Source organism: Cupressus sempervirens, chromosome 7, assembly GCF_028749045.1.
Source record: "Cupressus sempervirens isolate cs-2001-9-10 chromosome 7, ASM2874904v1, whole genome shotgun sequence".
NCBI classification, from domain to species: domain Eukaryota; kingdom Viridiplantae; phylum Streptophyta; class Pinopsida; order Cupressales; family Cupressaceae; genus Cupressus; species Cupressus sempervirens.
In genome coordinates, this window is record NC_143124.1 from 926,816,380 (window position 1) to 926,839,746 (window position 23,367).

Sequence of the window (23,367 nt, forward strand, 5' to 3'; positions counted from 1 at the left end):
GATGGCAAATAGAATTTGCAGACTCTATGGATGAGGGGCCTACAGATAATGAAGAGATTCTCAAAAGGGAGGCTGTGGATTTCTTTAAAAATCTACTACAAAGCTCCAATCTGGACTTGGAGAAGCAAGTAGTGTTCCTTGAGTGCATCCCTTCTTGTATCTCTGAGGATTAGAATAGGTTTCTTTATTCTATCCCGTCGTCAAATGAGATTTCTAAGGCCGTTTTTTCCTTTGAAGGAGACAAAGCCCTTGGTCTTGATGGATTCCCATTCCTGTTCTTTCATAAGTACTGGCATATTATTGGGGAGGATATTTGTAATGGTGTGAAAGAATTTTTTGGGTCTAGGAACATCCTTAAAGAGCTGAATGGTACCTTCCTTGCTCTTATTCCTAAAAAGCCGGGTGCGGACAATATGGATTTGTTCAGGCCTATCAATCTGTGTAATTCGTTTTCTAAGGTTCTTACCCTTAGGATTTTGTCTCTTCTTCCTCTCATTATTTCTAGACAACAAATTGGGTTTGTTCCTGGTAGACAGATTGTGGACTCCATTATTACAGTTCATGAAATTATCCATTCTCTCTCGGTGTCTAAAAAGGAAGGTTTTTTGCTCAAGCTTGACCTCTCTAAAGCTTATGACAGAGTGGATTGGCACTTTCTTCTCCGTGTCCTAGAAGATTTTGGTTTTAATAAGACATGTCGGGATCTTATCTATATGCTAGTGTCGTTGGTATCTTTCTCGATGCTTGTGAATGGTTCACCTACCTCTTTTTTCAAGGCTTCCAGGGGCCTCAGACAAGGTGACCCTATTTCTCCAATTCTTTTTATCATTTTGGTAGAATGTTTGGGGAGATTTGTAGATAATATGGTTCGTAAAGGGGACTTTGTGGGCCTTAATCCTTCCTCGTCGGCTCTAGTGTGTTCTCACCAACAATTTGTTGATGACTCTATTGTTATGGGAGAAGCTTCGGTGAAGAATGCTAGGAATATTAAGAAGGTTTTGGTGGACTATGGTAATGCTACTGGTCAAATTATTAATTGGAATAAAAGCCTAATTTATTTTATGAATGTCAGCGTTGAAAGACAGTTGAAGATAAAAAAAATTTATTGGCTATGAGATTGGTTCTTTGCCTGGTTCTTATCTAGGGTTACCCATGGGGTTATCCCCTCCTAATAGTTTCTGGAACTCATTGATTGATAAAATCCATTCCAAACTTGTGGGCTGGAAAGGATCCCTTCTTAGTCAGGCAGGTAAGGTTGTTGTTTTGAAATCTATTTTGCAAAGTGTCCTGCTTTATGCTTTGAGTCTATTCAAAATTCCTAGAAAATATGCTCTTGCTATTGAAAAGATCCAGAAAACTTTCTTATGGACGGGTATGGAGAATAAAAAAAGACTCCCTCTCATTGCTTGGGAAAATGTTTGTATGCCTCAAAAGAAGGGAGGGCTTGGATTATGAAGGGTTACTTTTATGAATGATTTATTAATGGCAAAACTTTTATGGAGATGGCATAAAGAGGTTGGGGAATGGAAGAATATTTAGACTGACAAATATAACATAGATCACTTTGATTTTTACCACTTCCTTAATAGTAATATGGATCGAGGGTGATCTATGATTTGGAAGAATGTTCAGAAACTTAAACATATAATTAGAAAAGGGGTTAAATGGAAGGTTGGTAATGGTAGGAGAGCTCTTTTTTGGGAAGACATTTGGATTTGGATCACCCCCTGTGTGATGACCCAAGGTGGAATAGGTATATGGAGCTTTGTAAGACTCAGATTGGAACTCTTGTGGCGGATTACTGGAAAGAGGATGAATGGATGGACCTCAATAGAGTGGACTCCAATTTGGTCGAACTCAGTAAGTGCCTGAATGCGTTCTTCCTAAACCAAAATGAGGATGAGCTGATTTGGAAAAATGATCTTAGTGGTGTTTTCTCAACTGCTTCAGCCTATGCTGATTCTTTTGATGATTTTGAAGAACCGTGTTGGGCTAAGGCTTGGATGAAGGGTATGATACCCAAAGTCAATATTTTCTTTTGGATCCTTTTGCAAAATAAAGTTCTCACTTTGGATAATCTTAAAAAAAGAGGGAATATTATTATTAATAGATGTGTTCTCTGCAAGAATAATGGGGAATCGGTTGATCACATCACTTTGCATTGTCCTTTCTCTAAGAAGATTTGGGATAAAATATGCTGTTTATTGAGTGTTGAATGGGTGTTCCCTTCCACTATTCAGTTGTTCTTTACCAGTTGGAAGGCTCCTTCAAAGAAATCTTTGATTGTTAAATTGTGGGACTTCATTCTTCCGTACGTGGGTTGGGTATTTGGAAGGAGCGTAATGATAGGATCTTTAGAGATGTGGAATCTAGTTCGACTCAAGTCTTCCATAAGATAAAGATTCTTATAATAGAGAATATTAAAACTTTGGGCTCTGAACAACAACCTTGCAATGACTGGGAAGCCAGTGTTCTTCATAATTGGAATTTGTAAAGTATGAGTATGGGTGTTCATAGACCTAATCCTAGAGAACATGCAAGATGGGATTGTCCTCTTGACAATTGGTTTAAGATAAACTTTGATGGGGCCTCGAAAGGAAACCCGGGCAAAGCAGGGTGTGGTATTGTGATTAAAAATTCCAATGGAGATAATATGGGAAGTATGGCTATACCAATTGGAAATCAAACAAATCACGTTGCTAAAGCCTCGGCTGCTCTTCATGGTCTTATTTATGCTAAGAAAATGAAATTGAATAATATTTGGGTGGAGGGGCATTCTCTCAAGGACAATTAGTAATATTATTAATGAGGCTATTCATATTATTAATTCCTTTGATACTTGCATTATTACCCATAATTTTAGAGAAGCTAATGGTGTTGCTGACTGCGCAGTGAATGTGGCGTGTAGAAATGATCACACTATCATTTGGGGAATTCATGATCCCTTACCTCTGGATGGTCACCAACTTTTTCATTATGATAAATGGAGGTCTTTGCAAAAGGTTTTTTAATTATGACAGTGCTAGTATAAGGTTATTATGTGGAGTTATGTGGCCGCGGGCTTTGGGCTTTTATTTCCATTGATTTGTGCTTGGTTTCGCACGGATTCTGGGTCTTTTGTGCCATTCTTCTCTTTGTTTTCTATGAGACTCTTTTCTTTTGGGGGTTGCAGTCGAAGAAACTTTGGGTTTGTAGTGAAAGGAAAATGGGAGGAAAGAGGAAAAGGGTGGAACCAGTGAGTTGTATGGAGTGGATGAAGAACGAAGAGGTGTGGGATATTTTGAGGCGGGGTAACTTTACTAAGTAAATGAAGAGGCTTAACGGCAATAACCGAGCCATTACGCATCAGTTTATCAAAACTTGGAAGGAGGGCTCTGTTATGGTAGGCAACCAGCGTATGGAGATTTCGGAGGAGGTGATTGCAGAGGCCACGAGCTTGGAGCTTGAGGGTATCAATTTCTACAGGGAGCGGAAACTTTCAGACAAAGCTATTGAGGAATTCGAGCATGAGAAGAGTTGCCTGGTTAAAATTGGTAAGTCCTATATCAATTCGGCCTCTGTCTCGCACCCATGGCACTTTGTTTTGTTTGTGATTATGGAGTACTTAACCCTGGACGGGAGATTTACGAAATGTTATGGGTATCATTTTATGTTGGCCAACCACTTTAGGCATAGTGTCAAGATTACTTTTCCTTACTATCTGAAGCAGTCTCTTAGTATTTCCATTCAAGCCATTCAGAAAGACCCCAATGGCGAACACGTTTGCCATGAGGGTCTCATGGTTCTCATCATGAATGTTCTAAAATCTAAGAGGATAGTGAGGAGTAGAGGCCGCATGAAGGATGCTGATTATGAAACGGAAGGGAGCATCCTGGAGAAGGTTTATGACTCTGAAACTCAGGATGAAGCTGAAGTGGGTGAGGAGAATTTGAACAAGGGCATTGGGGGCAGTTCAAAGAAGAAGAAAAGAGTGGTTGGTCACTTTGATTTAGAGAAGGAGAGTGATTTTGTGGAGGAATTGGTGAGGGATTATAAATCAAAAAGTGAGAATAAGGGTAAGAGGATTAAGGGCAGTTCGGTTAGGAGGGCTTCTTCCCCCTTGGATGATGAGACTTTAGCTCGCAGGTTGGAAAGGAAAAGATTTCCTTCAAGACGTTTGGAGAAGCATTTTGGCTATAAAGGTGAGTCGGGAGATGAGGATTCTTAGGAACAGGGGATCCGCCCTGAGTTTGGTGAGAAGTATGTAGATACACCAGGGGCTTTTAAAGGGATGTATGGTAACCTTGGCGCTATTCTGAAAGAAATTGGGGTTATGAAAAATCAAATGCAGACGCTTGGTAGGGATATGCAAGCTTTAAGGAAGGAAGTTGGGCATGCCAACAAAATTGCTCGTGGAGAACGCACTCTTGGGCAACACATTAACAGATTAATGGAGGTGGTCGGGAGTGCTGAAGATGTTAAAAACCTAATGCAAAAGATCCTGCAGCTAGAGGCAAAGAATAGGGCAATGGACAAAGATTTTACTGCCAACCAGGGAAAGATCACAAAGATGGAAACCAAGATGAGCAACCTGGAAAAACTGATTAAACAAAAGGCTGAAAATGTGAGTACTCTGCTGAAGAAATTGGAGATGGAGAAAGGTTAGGACTCCCCTCAGGTTGTTGACAAACAAGGTCCCAGCAAGCGAACTAGGGCTCACTCAAAGAAAATTGAGGACACGGGCAAAAAGGACGAGGTGAAGGCAGTGGCTGAAAACATGCAAATTCTGGCGGACCAGGCGTTGGACTTGATCAAGGCTACCTAGCTGGTTCTTTGGTTTGCTATCTTTTTGCTTTCTTTTTCAGCAGATCTCTTTGTGACCTCTTCTTTTTTCTTCTTGGAGGTTTGTTTCATGTTTGCTCTTAATCCCTATCTCTGTTTCTAGCTAGACTTTTTGTATAAAGGTTTTGGGTCCTTTAGAACCTGCTTTTACTTAATCAAACCTATATTCCTTGAGAATGGAAGAGGATAGATAATTACATACCACTTGGAAATATTTGATATTTTGGTGTCTCAAATGGCATTAAGATGGATGATGAGAAATGTCAGATCTTACTTTGTTCTTTGCTTAATTCGCAACATTCTCTTGTTATGTCCATTGACAAGACTTCTATTATTTTGAAGATTGGAGATGTGGTGAGTGCTTTTCTTCCGGAAGGATGAGGAGGAAGGTACCCATTAGTGCTATGTAGGTCCTAGTTGTACATGGAAGACCCAAGGATGAGGGAAAGAAGAATTACAAGCATAATAAATCCAAATTCAAGGGGAGATCCAGATCTCCTTATTTGCTGGAATTGTAGCAAGTGTAGAGTGTGGACACATTCGTAAGGACTGCAAAGAAGAAAAGAAGAAGAAAAAGAAGAATTTTGATTTTGATTTTGAGTCTGAGAAGGAAGATGGTGATGCATTCATTTTGGATTTGGCCACTCATGCATGTGATAATGCGTGGTTAATTAACTTAGGTGCATCTTTTCATATAACCTCTAATAAAGATTATTTTTTTGAATATGAAGAATTTGATGAATGTAAGATGTAGTTAGGTGTCAATTCTCATTTAAGTATTGTTGGTCATGGTAAAGTTATAAACAATCTTGATAGTAAAATAAAAAGGATTAATGAGGTACATCTGCTTAGTCTAAAAAAATGTGTTATCTGCAAGAAAACCTTAGTTATCGGTTCGAGTTCTAAGAACTGGTTCAACGATACAACAAACTTTTGAAAAGGGGTTTGGGTTCGTTCGTACAAAAACGTGTAAAATTTTATATATATATATGAAGCCTAGAAGCATGAGATAAAAGTAGAATGTCACATAGTATCATAAAATCATATGATATAATCATTTAAACAAGAAAAACACCATAAACTTTAAACTTGTAATCATAGCATCATGAATCATGATCATATCATCATATATTTCAAGTTCAACATCAAAGATTCAAAACATTAAAATTAAATCATATATATATATATATATATATATATATATATATAGCCTAGAAGCATGAGATAAAAGTAGAATGTCACATAGTATCATAAAATCATATGACATAATCATTTAAACAAGAAAAACACCATAAACTTTAAACTTGAATCATAGCATCATGAATCATGATCATATCATCATATATTTCAAGTTCAACATCAAAGATTCAAAACATTAAAATTAAATCATGATTCATAACAATAAGTTCAAGTGTCATTGTTTCACGTTCAACTAATGGATTAAAAATTTATTAATATTCATCTTCTTTATCATCATCATCTTCTCGTCCTCCTCGTTCTTTGGCATTAGTTGACTCAACAACAAAGTTAAGGCCTATGGGATAAGCAACAACAATAATAGTATTGGCACCAAAATATTCAATTGTAAGTTGAGAAGAATTATCCGAGTCCACCAACTCTACATTTATATCCCACCCCTTCATCTCCCCTTCTTTGTATTTTTTTGTCTTGTGCAAGAGGAGACACATGTTGTAATGGACATATACTAAGTTGACCGCTTTTTTGATTGCAACCTATTGCGCTTCATTGAGTGGATGAAAGAATATGTGGTCCAATGTCTTTACGATGTAGATGAATTGGCACCCTATGAAGACATAACCAAGTAAACAATTAAAATAAAATTCAAATTATGTATCTTGAATCTTAGAATTTCTAGCAATTTATGAATACAAAGTAAACTATTAGTAATATTTTTAAAATAAAACTTTATAGTGATATCACTTTGATTGCAAGGGGCTGCAACATTTGGAATCTTTGGCTACGAAGGTGCCACCAACTATGAGCATCGTTCCTAAACCGATGACGAAGGGCGTCATTACTTAGATTTTTTGCATCCACAAACTATATAAACTCATCCGTAATCAAATCTTGCATATGATCATCTGCAAAGAGTCCTCCTTGAATCTGTGATGTCCACGCTCTAGTCAGTTCTCGGGAACAGTGTGTTAGCCCTTTTATTGGACCCTTGTGGGCTAGCTAGATTGGTTAGAGGGTTGGTGGTACTTTTTGGAGAGTTGGATCGTTCTCGTGTTTGGAGCCTTGTGTAGGTTCACAACAGCCATGAGTAGTTCAGGAGTTGATAGCTTCTGATGACACGGGATTCTGTGAAGATTTGTGAAAGTTATGCCTATTTGAGTGATTTAAGTTATTTATTAACTTAATATTTTATTACAAAGTCAAATTGTAATAAAATATTAAATCACTTAAATATTCTCTAAAAGTGATTTAATATTTAATCACTTAAATTAATAAAGTGCACCCACTTTATTTAAGTGAAAAACTATTGAAAGTGACTTAATTTATAATTTAAAAGATTTAACTATCAAAAGTGGCGTATCTTTCTTGGAAGTTGTGCCTTTTTTGGCATATATGGGCAATGGGAAATTCATCTTTGAATGTTTTGACTTTGCCTTTGGCTTCTTCCTGTGCTCCTCCTGTGATAGGGTTTTGCCCATTTTTTTTGGTCTATTGGAGAACGATACCTCTTCTGTGTTGAGCACTCTTGAGATTGTGAAAGATCAATCGAATCAGTGCAGTTGAGAGCTTCATTCAGAGGTTCTACATGATTCAGATAGAGTATTATATAAAGATTTACTGTTGATTGCAATAAGAAAGGGGTGTCTTCCTTGTGGCACGTTCTTCAGATCAGTGGCATCTAGCAAGGTTATTACTCATTCTTCTTCTTGGCCGTACGACTTGCAGTGAGAATTGTGCATTCTAGAGAGTTGTGTGAAGGGTTTGGTTGAAACGCCTTTCTTTTGGTTGCCTTTTGACTTCCATCCTTGGCATCTAGTATTTTCAGAGACTTGTATCCAGTTTTGAGGCAATAGAACCTAAATCTGGAGGCCAGGCATCCTTTACTGTAAGTTTTCAGCATTCTTGGTAGGCGAGCTAGCTTACTGTTTTAAATAAAAAAATTGGAAACATTCTGTTATGTTTATCATTCATGATCTCATTGTTTCAATAAAATAAAGTCTTTTGTATTTCCATTCTGTAGGAAATTGCTCTGTATTTCAGTTTATAAGCTTTTATATGCTGCGCCCCTTCTCTTTTGTCTATGAACTTTTCTCTAAAAAACTAAAATAACACAATAAACTTAAGAGTTTACTGGAGTTTGAGTCGAGAGCCAGTAGGGCTCCTCATAGTATCCATCAGGCGCTTCTAAATCTCTATTTGGTGGTAGCCTTCCTGGTAGATCAATAAATTGGGTGCTATAGTATTTGGGAGTGAATGTATAGGTAAGAAAATGTAGAGGAGTGGTCATTTTTTTCCATCTTTTTACATCAATTACTTACAAATTGTTTGAAGGTCTCTCGAGGATATTGCTCTTTTTCATTTACAATTTTCTTGATCTTCTCAAACATTGAGTTTATGACATCATAAATCTCTCCAAGGCAAGGCCAATCCATGTCAGCATACCTAAGCATGATCGTAATGGACTCGATGAGCTTAATGAGATATTCCACACGTTCCCACCCTAAGTCATTATTTATCCTAAGTTTTATTTTGGATGCCCTCTCACTATTGCTTTGCCTCCATAGACCCAATTATTGCTGATTACCATATTGGAAAGTGCCTCTTTCACTTCCATAAGCTATCTCAAGATGATTACATTTGATGCAAAACGTGTCTCAACAACCTGTAACATAAAATAGAAAAAAAATACAACTATTCGATACATACTTCAAACAACAATACACATGACACAATAAAAAAATCAGAAAGTGTAAGATTCAATTTTTTAAAATTAAATTACTAACTTGAGTTCAAGTTCACTTACTTTTAGTTACTCCAAACTTGAGAACATTTTGAATATTCCTTGAGTCATGTAGTGGTTTGTGATGAACATCTGAAGTCCTTAGCTTCTGCATATGCCTCCTCTATCCGCTAAATACTCTTCCCAATCTTTGTAGCATAAGATTGAGTGAATCAACCGCACAAGGTTGATGGGATAGGCAAGGATAGACTGGCTAGTCTATGCTCTTGATCCTCTACTAGGATCTAAGTGTTCCTCTGACACCTCTAATGGTCTCTAGGATTCCTTACTGACCCAAGGATCGCCTAACCTGCCCTAACCCACCCACCAAGTCATCTATTCCAACCTTTCTGCATTCGAAGCTTGTTCTCTAGCAACCAATTCCCTAATAGGCTTATAAGGGTCTTCTAGGATTCTACACCATTCCCAAGTTCCAACAGGGATTGTGATAAGAGTTTTAAAATGGTTTTACAACCTATTCCACATAACCAAAATGAAGGCAAGGATGGGTTAATACTCGATTTAAGAGTTTCTTTACAAATAGGGCTACTAGAGGAGCCCCAATTAGGCCTCCTTCTGCATTTGTAGGGCTTTTAACATCTTTCCTTCAAGGTTTCACCACACCTGATCTAAAGGACATTTGCTACAAAGGACAGACTCTTAAAGATTTTTGGGGTCTCGTGCCTCCATTTGACCTTACAACACCAGTACCAAATTATAAGGGTTTTGAGGGTTTTGTAGACTCCCTGCTGTCCCAATCTTTCTAGCACCTTCCAAAGCTTCTCCAATCCTCTCCTTCACAACACTTCATCACCTAGTACCCCTCTTGACTCCCTCAAAAAGGCTTATCATAAAACCCACTCCTTTGTATTGTTAAGACTCTTTTTATGCTGTCTGCTCCTAGCCGGGTGCTGCTGTATGCACCTAGGGAAAGGTTAAAGAATTGCTTGCACATGCATCCAAGGGCCCTGCATTTATGTACAATCAAGATAGGGTCTGTACTTTAGGAATCCAAGATTCCGTGGCTTTCCCACGCTGGAAACTAAAGATACAGCCCTTTATCTACATGGCACACCAAAACTGGCAGAACACTGTACAAATGAAAGAATTTAATAAAACACTCACAAGACTACAAGAATCTAAACTAATACACACATATGAAGAAAAAAAAACTCTTAAACTATAACTCATTGAAAAGTTTCACAAAACTCCAGTCTATTCACAAGAAATCAGTCATAACAGTGACTGTTCCTTCCAATTTGCTGCATACAGTCTGGTATTTCCGTACAGTGGCAGTACCACAACAATGCCAATCCTTGCATTAGGGTTTTTCCAGACTAATATAGGCTTCTCCTCGGGATTAGAGCCTAAATAGGGTTAGGAGCCCCCTTGATAAGGTTTAGGCTTTTTCAAAAGAAAAGTTGTTGAGCAACTTTTGAAAAGTTGCTAGCAACTTTTGGAGCAATTTTTCTTGCTCGAGCAACTTTTTGCATATCCACTCCTAAGGCCTTTCTAAGGTCTTGTACATGCTTGGATATTGAAAACAACTCCCCTAACCTCTATGCTAAGACCTAAACAACTCAAGAAAAGAAAATGACCCTAGGAGATCACAACAAAACTAAGACCTCTGTTTAGGCCTTCACACACAAATGAGTCAAAAACTCTTATTGTACTTACAACCTTCATTAAAGAAGTGCTTCACACAACCGAAGTGCTTCACACAACCAAATTGGATGGTGGGAGCCCTTAGAAGGGTGCTCCTGCACCAAAGGTGTCCAAAAGATATGATGGTATCTCTCTTCAAGCAACAAACCAGCAACTCTACAATTCTTTGCATTGTCCATTTCAACTTGGACAACATTTCTAGCACCCACTTCTTCAATGGCAGAGATCAGAATATTAGCAATAAATGACCCATCTTTTACTTTCCCCTCACAATCCACTACACAAAACAACATATAACAACATATAGATGAAGAGAGATACAAATAGAAGAAAGATTACAAAATGTTGATCACTTTTTAACCTTATGACAATGAAGAAATAAGGATCATTTAAAATAATCTAGACATAGCATATAACAAGAAGTACATCATAGGGAGAACATAGTGCGGTGAGCAAACACAAAGACCACTTCTATAGAAAATCTAGTCGAGTGTAATACCTACCCCCTACCACTTTCTGCTCCTCACAATCCACTGCTTTAAAAAAACATTGGCCCTTTAGGGGACACTGCCAAAACATTGATCAATGGACAAATTCTACCATCTTTCCACTTGTTAGAAACAATTATTACTCTTGTCCCAGTTCATGAATCCTTTATGGGCTTCAATTGCCCATCAATCAACTTGACCTCTTGATCCAACAAGGTGGTTCGTACTCTCTGAAAACTGGGACTTCAATATCCTGTAGGAGCTTCATTAACACTTCTCAACATCCTTTTGTAATATGGGGAGCCAATAAGATTAGAAGACAATCCATTAGCATACAAGCATCTTGCCGCATCAATGTCGGCAATTTCCCTACTCTGATTTTGACATGCAATGTCTAGTGGTCCCTTTCTTTTTTGTGTAAGGGGTGTTTCATTTTGAGAATAATGGGCAAATGAGGTAGTATAGAAGGGGTGATCTTCTATCATAACATCTCTATTGGATTAATTCCTTTTGTTTTAAAAAAAAAACATTATTGCTACTGCCATCAATGGTATTTTGCCTACGTTCTTGTCTCTTCTACTTTCTCATGTTCTTGAATATATTTAAATAATAATGAATTTGGCACATGTGCATTTCTTTTTCCAATCATTTTTGACTCCTCTTCTAGGGTATCCTCACAAATGACCCGCCATACGAAAATATGAACTATTCCTTTCTACATCACAACCTCGACATTTCCAATGGAAAGCACCACCTCTTGGACGAAGACATACAATATCCACTTACTTCCACAAAGGAGAGTTAGAATGTGTTTCTCTTCGTTATTGAGTATTGGCTATTGAGGAAGAGGTAGATCCCATTGTAGTTCCCTTTCCTATGGCAAGCAATTGTATATATTTTGAGAATAAACTTATAGGGAAAATAATGGCTAGATCTTATTGGCAACAAAAGATAAATGAAAAAAACATAAAGCTTAAACAAAACAAAAAGAAAATGGAGCAAGGACTTACCTCTTCCATTCATTTTAAGTTTGCAAAGGTTTAGGAATGAGGCACAAGCACTATGAGATAGCTCACAAACCAATGTTCCAACTCCTCCTTGCACAAATAAACTCTTGCTCAACCACCTATTTGCTTTTTCTCAAGACAAAATAACCTACTTGCACACCACAAATGAGTGTTAGAAGCCAACATAAGCCTTCACTTTTCACATTTTAGGGTTAAGGAAGTCAAAATATTATAAGATATGCAAAAAAATCACTTTTATGTTGTCAGTGGGGCCTAGTTTGATGGAATTTGCAAGTGGTTGATTTGTCTATGGCAATTTCGCCTACATTCGATCATTTATGGTACCAATTCAAACTTGGGCACAAAATTTCGTACCCTATCTGAACTAGTGTTCAAACTGTACCCAAACCAAGCATTAGTTCAAAACCTAACTTGATTCGGAGGACAAAGTGATGAACCTGGGTAACTAAGAAGAAAACTAATAGGTTCAAGTATGTAGTTAGCTTTTTATGATGTAGGATGCAAAATGGTGAGATTTGTGGTGTTTGCTAGAGTTGTCATAATTTGCACATTGCTTGGACTAGATTGTAATATCCGGTTTTTTCGGGTCTTAATTAACAACTAACATATCAAAGAAATACAATTATTACTTCATTTTCATAGCAAGACAGTTGTATCAGCTATGTTCATCTGAATGAGATTAACAGTTACAATTAGTTAAACTGAAATTTCATAACAAACAACTGAAAACACCATCAATGAATTTACTATGGAAATTAAAAATCTACATACCATGGAATTCGAAACCAAAATCAATCTAGGAATGCTTCTGCAAACACCCAAGTTAATCCACAAATACCACTTAGGATCAAATGATAATTACCATCCAATACCACTATATCAAAATCAAATGACGATTAATATCAAATGACAATTCCCATCAAATACCACTATATCAATTAGGGTAGCACATACCGTTGTATCAATTAGGCCATCTATTATCATTGGATCATTTAGGGCATCACATACCACCGTGTTAATTAAGGCATCAATTACCATTGGATCATCTAGGGCATCAGATACCATTGTATCATTTGAGGCGTTAGATACCACTGTATCATTTGGGGCATCAGATACCACTATATCATTTAGGACATTAGATACCACTATATCATTTGGGGCATCAGATACCTCTGTTCCATTCCTTTTCTTCCTATTGCTAACTGTGGCAATAACATAGGATTAGAAGATACGCCCATAATCATTATTCTTATAAATGAAAGACTGAAATAACAATCCTATAGATATATTCCATATTCAATTGGAAGGTCAACCGATCTAAATGGTTACCAATTACATTGACGAGAAATGTTGCTTTCATCAAAGGAAATAACCAAATTCTACGATATAAATTAATCCATCATATCTTCTACTTGTGTAAATATCATAAAAGTAAAAATACTTGTTACCAATAAATGTTTTAATGCTCAACTTATCTTTATTTGATGCACATCTTGACATCTCGTGGAGAGGGGAAACATTGTCAAGGGCTTAACCACCCAACCTCGGACCATAACTTACCCCCACACAACCTCTAACGAGAAAGACCCTCGCTACCCAAAAGTAGACATGGAACAAGTTAACCAGCCACTGAGCATCCTGGTACTAGGGTATCATTCCCACCGCTCGACTAAGCATAAGGATTTGAATATTGGACTAGCATGAACCGACTCTTGTTAATTAGTATCTCTTTTCTTTTGAGCTTACAATTATTATTAATAATGGTCCATTTCTTTTCACGCAGGAAATAATTCTATGGTAAATGATTTTCAACTCACCCTTGATCTCAGCAAGGATGGCCCTCTTGGATGAATTTTTGGGTGTATGCTTAAGCGTCCTTTCTATATTATAGTCATAGTCAATTACCAAGAAAACACAATAATTCAAAATTTTTGTACATGCACTTTTAAAAAAGCCACTTTGCCGAATGACTCTATATAGTTATCCTTTTTAAGTCGCTCATTTCATTTTTCTTGTCGTATAGATCCCTTATTGATTCATATGTTGTTGAATTTATTAAAATGTTCTATCCAAATGCAATGAAACATGGGGACTTGCAACCCTCCCAAAACCTCAAAGTACCTATCCCCGAGACGTCCCCCATTAGATATATGGAATGCCCGAGTACTCCCACGTCTGCCATTCTGCAACCATGCTGCAACCGGGATGGGTACTTGAATTTCTATTTGAATTTTGATGTTTGAATGTTACTATTGGTTATGTACTATGTTACTATGTTAAATGTTCAACGGTCCTGGTTAGTGTTGTGATTTTCTATGTCCAAGTATTTTCGATTGGTATCTCATACTTAAACATCATTCAATAACTAGTATTTCAAGTTTTACATGTATAGGATACAACACCCCCGTGCCCTGCTGCTGTCCCCCCACTATCCCCCTGATGTCCTGAAATTTAGACCCTTTGCCCAACCATACCGGAAACTTGTCCCAGCACCTTGTTGTCCCGACGTACCCCAATACTGGTGTTACACTGTCCAAATGTAAATGGTGGTATTTTGAGGTCACTCTTATTGCTCTCGTCGAACTTCTTTCCTCCTTATTGTAAAAGAAGTTAAAAATTCTATATTCCTTAGATTGTAATATACCCAATGTTGATTAGCCTATAATGATTCTGAGCAGAGCAAAAAGAATGTTGTGTGTGAACAAAAGCTATGAGCACAAAAGAGAATGTCCTTCAGCAGCAGAAAATAGCTCCAGACTCACAGAGGAGAGTTAACCACAGATACAGTCAGTTGAAGAAATCAGTTAAGGGTGCAGTTCAAGATCATTGGAGATAAATTGTTTGTATTAAATCTTGTAATTTGAGTTAGCAATCAGTTATGAAATTATTTCATAAATGTTTGTTTTATGATAAAGCTATTTTTTTATAGTTTTAATATTCTGTATGCGTTGCCAGTTAGTTGGGAAGCTGAGTAGCAGTCTCCAAGGCTTGTGTTTTTTGGGAGTTTAAATTTGTAACATAAAATACTATCAAGCTCCCCAGTTGACAATTTATTTTCTGTTTGTTGGAAATCAAGTTAAAAGAAAAATTTAGCTCTTTCTGCAGGTTAATATGCATATCATATTTTCATATTTGAGGGTGCAAAAGAACATCTAACCTCTTGCATAAATTTAGTGTCTGCTACATATCCTATTCATATTATTTCTCTATGTCTGTGTAGTCTCTAATGGAAGATCTGAACTTTATGCAGTTTTTTACTTATGCTCAGATTAAGGAGCCTCCAATGTATTATCCAAACTTTCCTGAAGAAGGTATTGTTTTATTCTTTATTGAATATTAGTTTTTAATTTAAGGCACTGAAAAAATGGATTAGATAATTCAAGTAAGGATGACATATTTGTTCTATTTTTTTTTGTTCTGCATTGTATGATATTTATCATTCCAGGCATTGAGAACTCTTAGTATTTCCCAAATTTGTGGAAAAGAATGTTGTTTTTGTTCTACCAAACAGCATAGAATATTATTTGATTATACATTTATCCTTCCCAATTTTCACCAAGTTTTCCTTTTTGATCAGTGGTATAACCTATTGTTTTTTCTGGCTTGGTTGTCATTTTATTAACGTTAAGTATTTATTTTTGTGATCTCAATCGATAATATTCAAAAAGAAAGATGTCTCAAGTTAATATTCTAACATATTAACACAATGGTGGCTTTATGAGCTACGCTTTTGCTTATGACATCTGAATACACAGATAAATAAAATATTAGGTTTGTGCACCTTGGTCTGTCTCATTAGCTCCCAATGGATTATCAGCCTTCAAGAAAAAAACAGTTTGCATTGTAGATTATGATAGGACGTGCTTAAAGTTCTTATATCTAGTTAATATCAAATGAGTATTGAAATGAAGAATCTAATTTAACCTTTCATTCTAGAATTTGATGAACAGGACATAATATGTATGCATCCTGATTCAACTGCACAAGAAAAAACAACACAAATTCTTAGCTGTCTTATGGATTATACACCAACAAAGAAAACAGAAAATGAACTATTTTTCAGACGTTGGACTATTCGGGATTTTTCAAGAGCTTACATATCTGGAGGTGTCACCCCAACAGAGGTATTTTGTAATAAATATTTATGGCCCTCTTGTAAGAATCAATAATAGACAGATGAATTTTACTTGTTTCACTTAGTATAGAATAAGATAGTAAATATCTGTCACACCATGACATCAAGTACTTATCTTAGCCTTCGGATTTAAAATTGTTTGGTGAATTTAAGAGTATTATCTTTAATATACCTTGCTTCTAATATGTTTAAAAAACCTATTTGTCTTATGAACTAATTAGCATGGCATTTGGCATGAAGAGCTCCCTGATTTTCTCTTTCTATCTGTTCACGTGTTTGTTTACTTTTATTTTCTAGGTTGCGGAACGATTTTTATCTGTTGTTGAACAATCCATAAAACAATCCCCACAGATGTTTATTTTCATAAGTTACAGTTCTGTGGACATTCTCAAACAAGCTGCAGAGTCAACATCACGATATAAAAAAGGTATGCACTTTACTAGATTATTTGTGTGAATTGTACAGAACATTGCAGCCATTTGTGAAAGATAATTAATGGTGCACTAAATTGATACTGTAGCTTGAAGTTAGGCTTTCTCAAGTATCGAGTTATTCTTGCTTCTTACTATTTTATTTTAAGCTCCATTTCATTGGAAATGAATGTAGGATGTTGTGAAAACAAAATTGTGTCCAAGGTTCTTTGGAAAACTGAATAACATTCATTACCATTTCTTATAGATATATTGTAACTATTTGGTACTTTCAAGTTGTGTTAGAAGTTAGAACCTCAATTACTGGCAAAATATCAAAGTTTGGGTTTATCAAATTTTGAAACCTAATTACCAAGAAAACAAAATCATTGAAGCACTGTTGTGCGGCGAATGTTCCTTGCCATCCCTACCATTATGCTGCTATCATTGCCAAGCCTTATCTTGTGAATGATTTTCTATGCATTAGTAGGGAAGTTTTATAACTGATGTAAACTTTCCATAAAAGACGAAACTCTTACAGTTTGTGCTACTTGGTCTTGATTACTTTATTATGATATATGGCTGCTTGGTAAACATTGATACTGCAGCTGAGATTGAGGTTTTATAGTCAGGAAGCTTTTATTGTCTGAGCACATTGTGATCTGGGTTTCATATGACAAAGTGGAAGAGTCATGCGCAAGACATTACATTCCCATGAGGGTTGAATGTCATAGCACAATATTGAGTTGTCCATTAGAACAATCATTCACCATATGTTTGTGCTGATGATAAAGCTTGCCTCGACAGCACTTTTTCGTGAAATTTTTCAAAAACATGAATTAAATTGTTGGTGCTTTCATAATCCCATAGCTTTTGCATGATCATGGATTTATCCCAATCCTATGATCACGTACCCTTGAGCTGTAGATTGGGGTTGCTTCCAGGGGTATTTCTCCCGTACAAATTTATTAGATCAAATATTGATGCTCTCATAATATCTCATCAGTCTGTATGTCCTACATTTGTTCTAATCTTGAAATCATTCACTTACTTGCGCATTGTAGTTTCAAATGTAGGACACCTGGTCTTGGATACGTGATTGAAATGATGCATCAACTGTAGAATTTTGCAACTTTTTTTGGAAGATGTGAGGATAGATACTGTCATACTCTTATTTTCTTCAGCTTAACTTTTCTTTTATTGATGGCAAGCAACTCTCTTTATTCTGATACACACATTAACATATTAGAGAAAGTGAAGAGATTTAATCTAGTTCTTTCTTCATTTAGCTCTTTAATTGGGAATCCCTTTAGAACAATTTGTAAGGTGGTATGAACAGGTATATCCTAGATAGCTTGTTAATTGTTTTCATTAAAAGACCATTTTTATCTCAACATTTTCCACACGTTAATTATGGCTACTATACTGGACTTGGTAGCTATTACTCTTCTCTCTTTTTTTTGCTACTGTCATAATGACAAATTTATTTCAAAACTTGAGCTCAAATATAGCAATTGCAAGCCAAATTGTTTATTGGGAGGTTATTCTCCATATTGTTGATTGCAAATTGAAATTGACAAACTAGAGTTTAAGAGAATTTGAAGTCATTTTTGTGCCAAGTCTTATTGCAGGTGAGCCACTGTCAGTTCTTGATGGAGTACCAATTGCAGTGAAAGATGAGATTGACTGTTTGCCATATCCTACCACAGGTATCAGTCTTCCCATCCTGACATAAACAGTTTAGTTCATCAAAGTTGTCTTTGATGCAACTCCATCAGACAAGGAACTAATGAATGTTGTCATACCTGCAGGAGGGACAAAGTGGTTGCATAAGGTAAGAAAAGTAACAGATGATTCTTCTTGTGTCAAGCAATTACGTGCCTGTGGAGCAGTTCTTGTTGGAAAAACAAACATGCATGAGCTTGGAGTGGGAACCACCGGCATCAATCCTCATTATGGGTACTCTTTTCTCAGTAACTAGTACAAAATAGCTTTTGGCTTAACTTTATATTTTCTTTTGCTAATATGTTAGAATTCCATGCAATCACTAGTTAATTAAATATATTTTATTATTTCAATGCATTGCAGATATTGTTGACTATATGGCAACATTGAACTCTTTTTATCTAGGACTGTAGTCATGTATGGAATGCGTAGCCATGAAGATGAGTAATAACACTTTTTAATTTCCATTGACCTGCAGAGCAACAAGGAATCCATACGACACTGAAAGGATTTCTGGGGGTTCTTCTAGTGGTTCTGCTGCAGCAGTATCTGCAGGGTTATGCCCTGCTGCACTTGGTGTGGATGGGGGAGGTTAGTTGTGTTTTTGTAAATATTTAAAAATTTAGTGAGGTGCTGTGATTAGTGGAATCCTTAGCTCAGTAATAGAGGTAGACAATGATACATGTTCAGAATTTTAATTTTTCATAGATCAATAGAAAACATACAACCTACAGGTGCTAATTTTTTGTCCTGGTTGAGACTCTGGAAACATGTTTTGTAGCCCAAAGGGTAAAAGAATATTGTCATAAAATAACTGTTAATAAATAGATATAGTGATCCTGAAAATCAATACACAGTCAATAGGTTTAAAGTTACCAGGTTTCTCCAACCCCCCTCCCCTCCCTCTAGTACCCAAATGTGTATGGTTTGGGTCCAAGATCCCTCTCAAATTCCTTTCTGTTCCTTCCAAAGCTTGTAGGACCCAAGGGATGCGCAAAAAAGAGAATTTTTGTAACATACGAATTTTCATAACCAAATTTTAATCTCAAATTAATCTATTTCCACAAGTACCTGTTTTCATTTCACATGACAATGATTTCTACCAACTGATTATAACTGAAAGAAACTCTTTTCAATGTATCATACATATTCAACTGAATTTCACGAGGAACAAAAAGAGATATTTATGTATTGCTAACAATTTAACTATTTCTAATTGTTCAAGTGAAAATAAAGTAACGATTAATTATATCAATTGAAAAACTTATTCAACATAAAAGTAAATGTTTTCTCCATCTTAAAATGAAATTATCTATCTATTTTTACAGAGATAAAAAGTGAAAGGGACATACAGTAATAACAAAGAATCTCTTTAACTCATTGTCCAAGCCTCGGCATTGGTGAGAGGAGAAGCATTGACATAGGCTTAACCTCCCAACTGTGGACCATTACTTATCCCCACACATTCTAAATTAATAGAACGGCCCTCCCTACCTCGAGATCGGGCTTGTGATGTTCATAAGCCCAGCCATCTGAGTAATCAGGTGGGTTGAAGTCCCAACAGTTATTCTTCAAAATAACTGAAGCGTCTGGACAATCAACAAAGATCACATGTTCGACACATCTGCCTAATTTCTACCCTGGCCAAGGATTTCAAGTTGGGTCTACAAACCCGATCTCCACCACTCAACTTGACAACATATTACATAACTGAAACGTGCATGAGCTATTGTAGTTTTGTTTATTATTATTCCTTTGTATTGATTCAATTCTTGTATATGTAGACTCGCTACACCTCCTCACCTTCTCAGGCTACCATGCCGGTGATTCTTAGGTGCACACGAGTTATATCCGCTATATTTGATTCACACCTCTTCACCTATATTGGCATTATTGCCAATGAATTCCTCCGTGTTGGATTCCATATTATTATTTCATTTCCATGTGATATAAATGAAAGGAATAAATTCTGAGCTGAGATAAGTATTCATACATGAATAATTCACTATCATGAATGTATAACATCATTGATGTAATCAACAGTTTCCATGTTCTAAAATCTAATTGCTGTTCCCTAGGTTCGGTCTATATTAGACATCAGTATTATGAAATTTATGCACAAAGGGTTATACGACTGGTGCAATATACAAGATGGTATCTAAACTTGGTTTGAACTTGATTCACAACCGACTTGGAACTAAGAGAGATTATAAAGAAAATAAGGAACATAGATTGGCAGCCTTACGTGACACTTCTGTTCTGATTTGGATTCGATGTGGTTGGAAATATTGGTCTCCACTCCTTGTTTTGTATCTCGCGGTTATGGAAAGTGAAGGTAATACAGATAAAAACAGAATGCAAAGGATTTTTAGTCAGGTTTTACTCTACGTAAAGGTAGAGAACAGAGAGCTCGAGAGCAAAGAAAGAAGAAAAAGACAAAAGATGAGTTGAGACACGATCATGAGACTCAATAAAAGGATTTGTTTGGCTCTTCAGCTCCCATTGGTTATAAGAAACCTTTCGAATGCAAAATGATTCAGATTTTTTAAAAGGAGGAAGAAAATAGAGGGAAAGAATAAGAAGTTGAAAAGTTTGGTTTTGTTATTTTATTATTATTGTTCATTTTTAAATACGTTCATGTGTACGTATTGGTAAAGTGGCATCATTAGATTATAGCTTATAATTTATTGGTGTCACCTTATTTTTATGTACATATGTTTGTAATTAAATAATGAATTCATTAATAATTCCTTCAAAGATATATTTTTAATTTTTAATTGATTATTATATTGTTCTTTTAATAGCTCATGCAGTTCCATAATGCAACATGTTATCAAACCTTAGATCCTTGCCAGAGTGGTCTTAGGTCAAACTTGTTGATTCAGATGACTGGACTATTCGACCATCCCCTTCTGATGATCCCGTTTAGCAATGCTTCCCCTCTCTTTAGTCTTCTTCCTACAATCATTCAAAACAACATTCTCGCCAAGACATCAATTCAAGATTTATTAATTGTTAATTCAAAACCATTGTTGATCATCTAATGACTGTTAAAGATTTCATCAACGTTAGAATAACTAACTCATTTCACATGTTCATGAAAATATCTCATTATCAGTTAATACAAAATATATATTTCAACTAACTCATTTCACATGATCAAGAAGAAATAAATTGATACAACGGCTATAATTAACTAACTCACATCACATGATAATGATTCGTTAAATCAACGGCTAAGTTCAATTTAAAATTTAGGGCAAAAATTTGGGATGTAACGATTTTTTTAAAATCATTTTTTATAACAGAACTGTTTGGGTGGTTTTGAAATCCTAAATTTGAGCTTGGTGGTAGGGGCCTTGCCCCTAGACCCTTATTTATGTCGCAACATGGTACGTTGCCCCTTGACCCACTGGAGGTGTTGCACCAAGTTTTCCACAAGGGCAATTGCCCATCAACCTTGTTAGGAGCATTGCATTCTTGAACCAGCTAGGTATGACGGGAGACTTTTCATTTTCGAGTAGTGACAGGGACCTTACAAAAATCTTCCAAATTCACAAGACATAATGCAGTCTTGTTCAACCTTGTTTTTTCTGTTAGTTTTCAATTTGCAATGTGTTTATAGGGCAAGAAAGATGTGCAATATATATGTTTGACAATTCTAATATTTGGAACAAAGAAATAACTCAGAAAACACAGTATTCAAGAAACCCTATAGGCTAAAATGTCTTAAAATTAATTTCAGAACTATAGGTACAATATCTCATGTAAATAAGAGCAACCAAGTTCGTGAAATTACATTACAAACATAACCAGAAAATTTGATTGACTACAATAATTTTCAATACTTGCAAGCTTATAATACTAGGATACTAGATTCGCACCTCCTACCTGTACATTCGATTTTGGATTTGTTCATGCACAAATACAAAGGGGAGACGTGGCTAGGAAGTGCATCCACACCCTGTGGATCATCTGGATGTGCAATAAAGTGCATCCTTGCACATCCATAGGGTGTGGATGCGCTTCTTGGGCTCATCTCGGCACATCTGGACAACATCTAGATGCCACTGCCCAAAAAACATGAAAAAAATGTCACTTAAAACAAAAGCATATTACAACACTTAAAAATTGTCTAGGCTGCAAGTTCTTCTACCGCTGAATGGAATTGGAGTACATACTCCTTTATCCACTTAGTGAAGCATAAATAGTTGGGTTTAAACGAAGCTAACAACTTGGTTCATATTCATTCCAACTTGCATCTTCTATCACGTAAGGAGGAACACTACAAGGATGGAGCAGCAAAGCTTTGGAATGTAGCCCATGAATGTCTCAACTTGCATGCAACAATTGAGGATCTTACTAGATTCACTACAGCTTATGATGATGATTACATCCCTACACATGTTGCATCTACTGTGAGTGGAACTGCTTTAGATTCAAATGATCCTCAACTTGCAGCAGTTGAAGATGAAAATCCAATAGATATTTTTTTATAGTCCTTTTAATGATTGATAAATTATGAACTACATATTGTAATTGTAAATGAACATGGACATATATGATATGGCTTATTTGAATATTTGTGAACTATCAATTGGAATTTAATATTTATCTTTGGCATTTTGACATTGATCAATGATAAAGTATCATACTATCAAATGATTTAATTTTGGATATATATATACACACACACACACATGCACACACTTGTTGTGAGGCTTTCAGACCATAATCCCATTGCAAATGTGACTTCCTTGTTCTGATTTAGTAGTAGTAGTGGTCTTGGTAGCAATTTTCAAGTCTCCAAGCCTTAGAGATGAGTCTTAGCAATTTTGGTCTACTGGGAATTCGAGTTTGTCATGGACGTGTGCGAGAGTTGGTTAAGTCTGTTAAGGATATGGAGTTGAAAACCAAAAGATATGTGATGAAATGAGTTAGAATCATTGGGAAATTCTTGTTCCAGCTTCAATTTGAGCTTAGAAAGTCAAATAAGGTTGTGGAAGGTAACTCTCTTGAAGGCATGCCAGATTCTGAAATTTGCTCAAGGGAAGGGCAGAATCTGCCTTGCGTTTGAGATTCTTAATCCCAACAACCATGGGATTTTGCCCCTTAACCA

The 23,367-nt window shown here is 36.2% G+C and overlaps 1 protein-coding gene across 1 annotated transcript in view; it reads left to right on the plus strand.

Annotated features, from left to right (window-relative positions):
• Window positions 1-23,367, plus strand: part of LOC149550592 (fatty acid amide hydrolase-like) — a 132,156-nt gene that overhangs the window by 45,454 nt on the left and 63,335 nt on the right. The window contains exons 3-8 of the mRNA XM_089793578.1: window positions 15,229-15,289; window positions 15,915-16,102; window positions 16,411-16,540; window positions 18,155-18,232; window positions 18,335-18,482; window positions 18,727-18,839. Coding sequence (XP_089649704.1) covers window positions 15,229-15,289; window positions 15,915-16,102; window positions 16,411-16,540; window positions 18,155-18,232; window positions 18,335-18,482; window positions 18,727-18,839 — 718 coding nt within the window. The remainder of the gene's footprint in view (window positions 1-15,228; window positions 15,290-15,914; window positions 16,103-16,410; window positions 16,541-18,154; window positions 18,233-18,334; window positions 18,483-18,726; window positions 18,840-23,367) is intronic.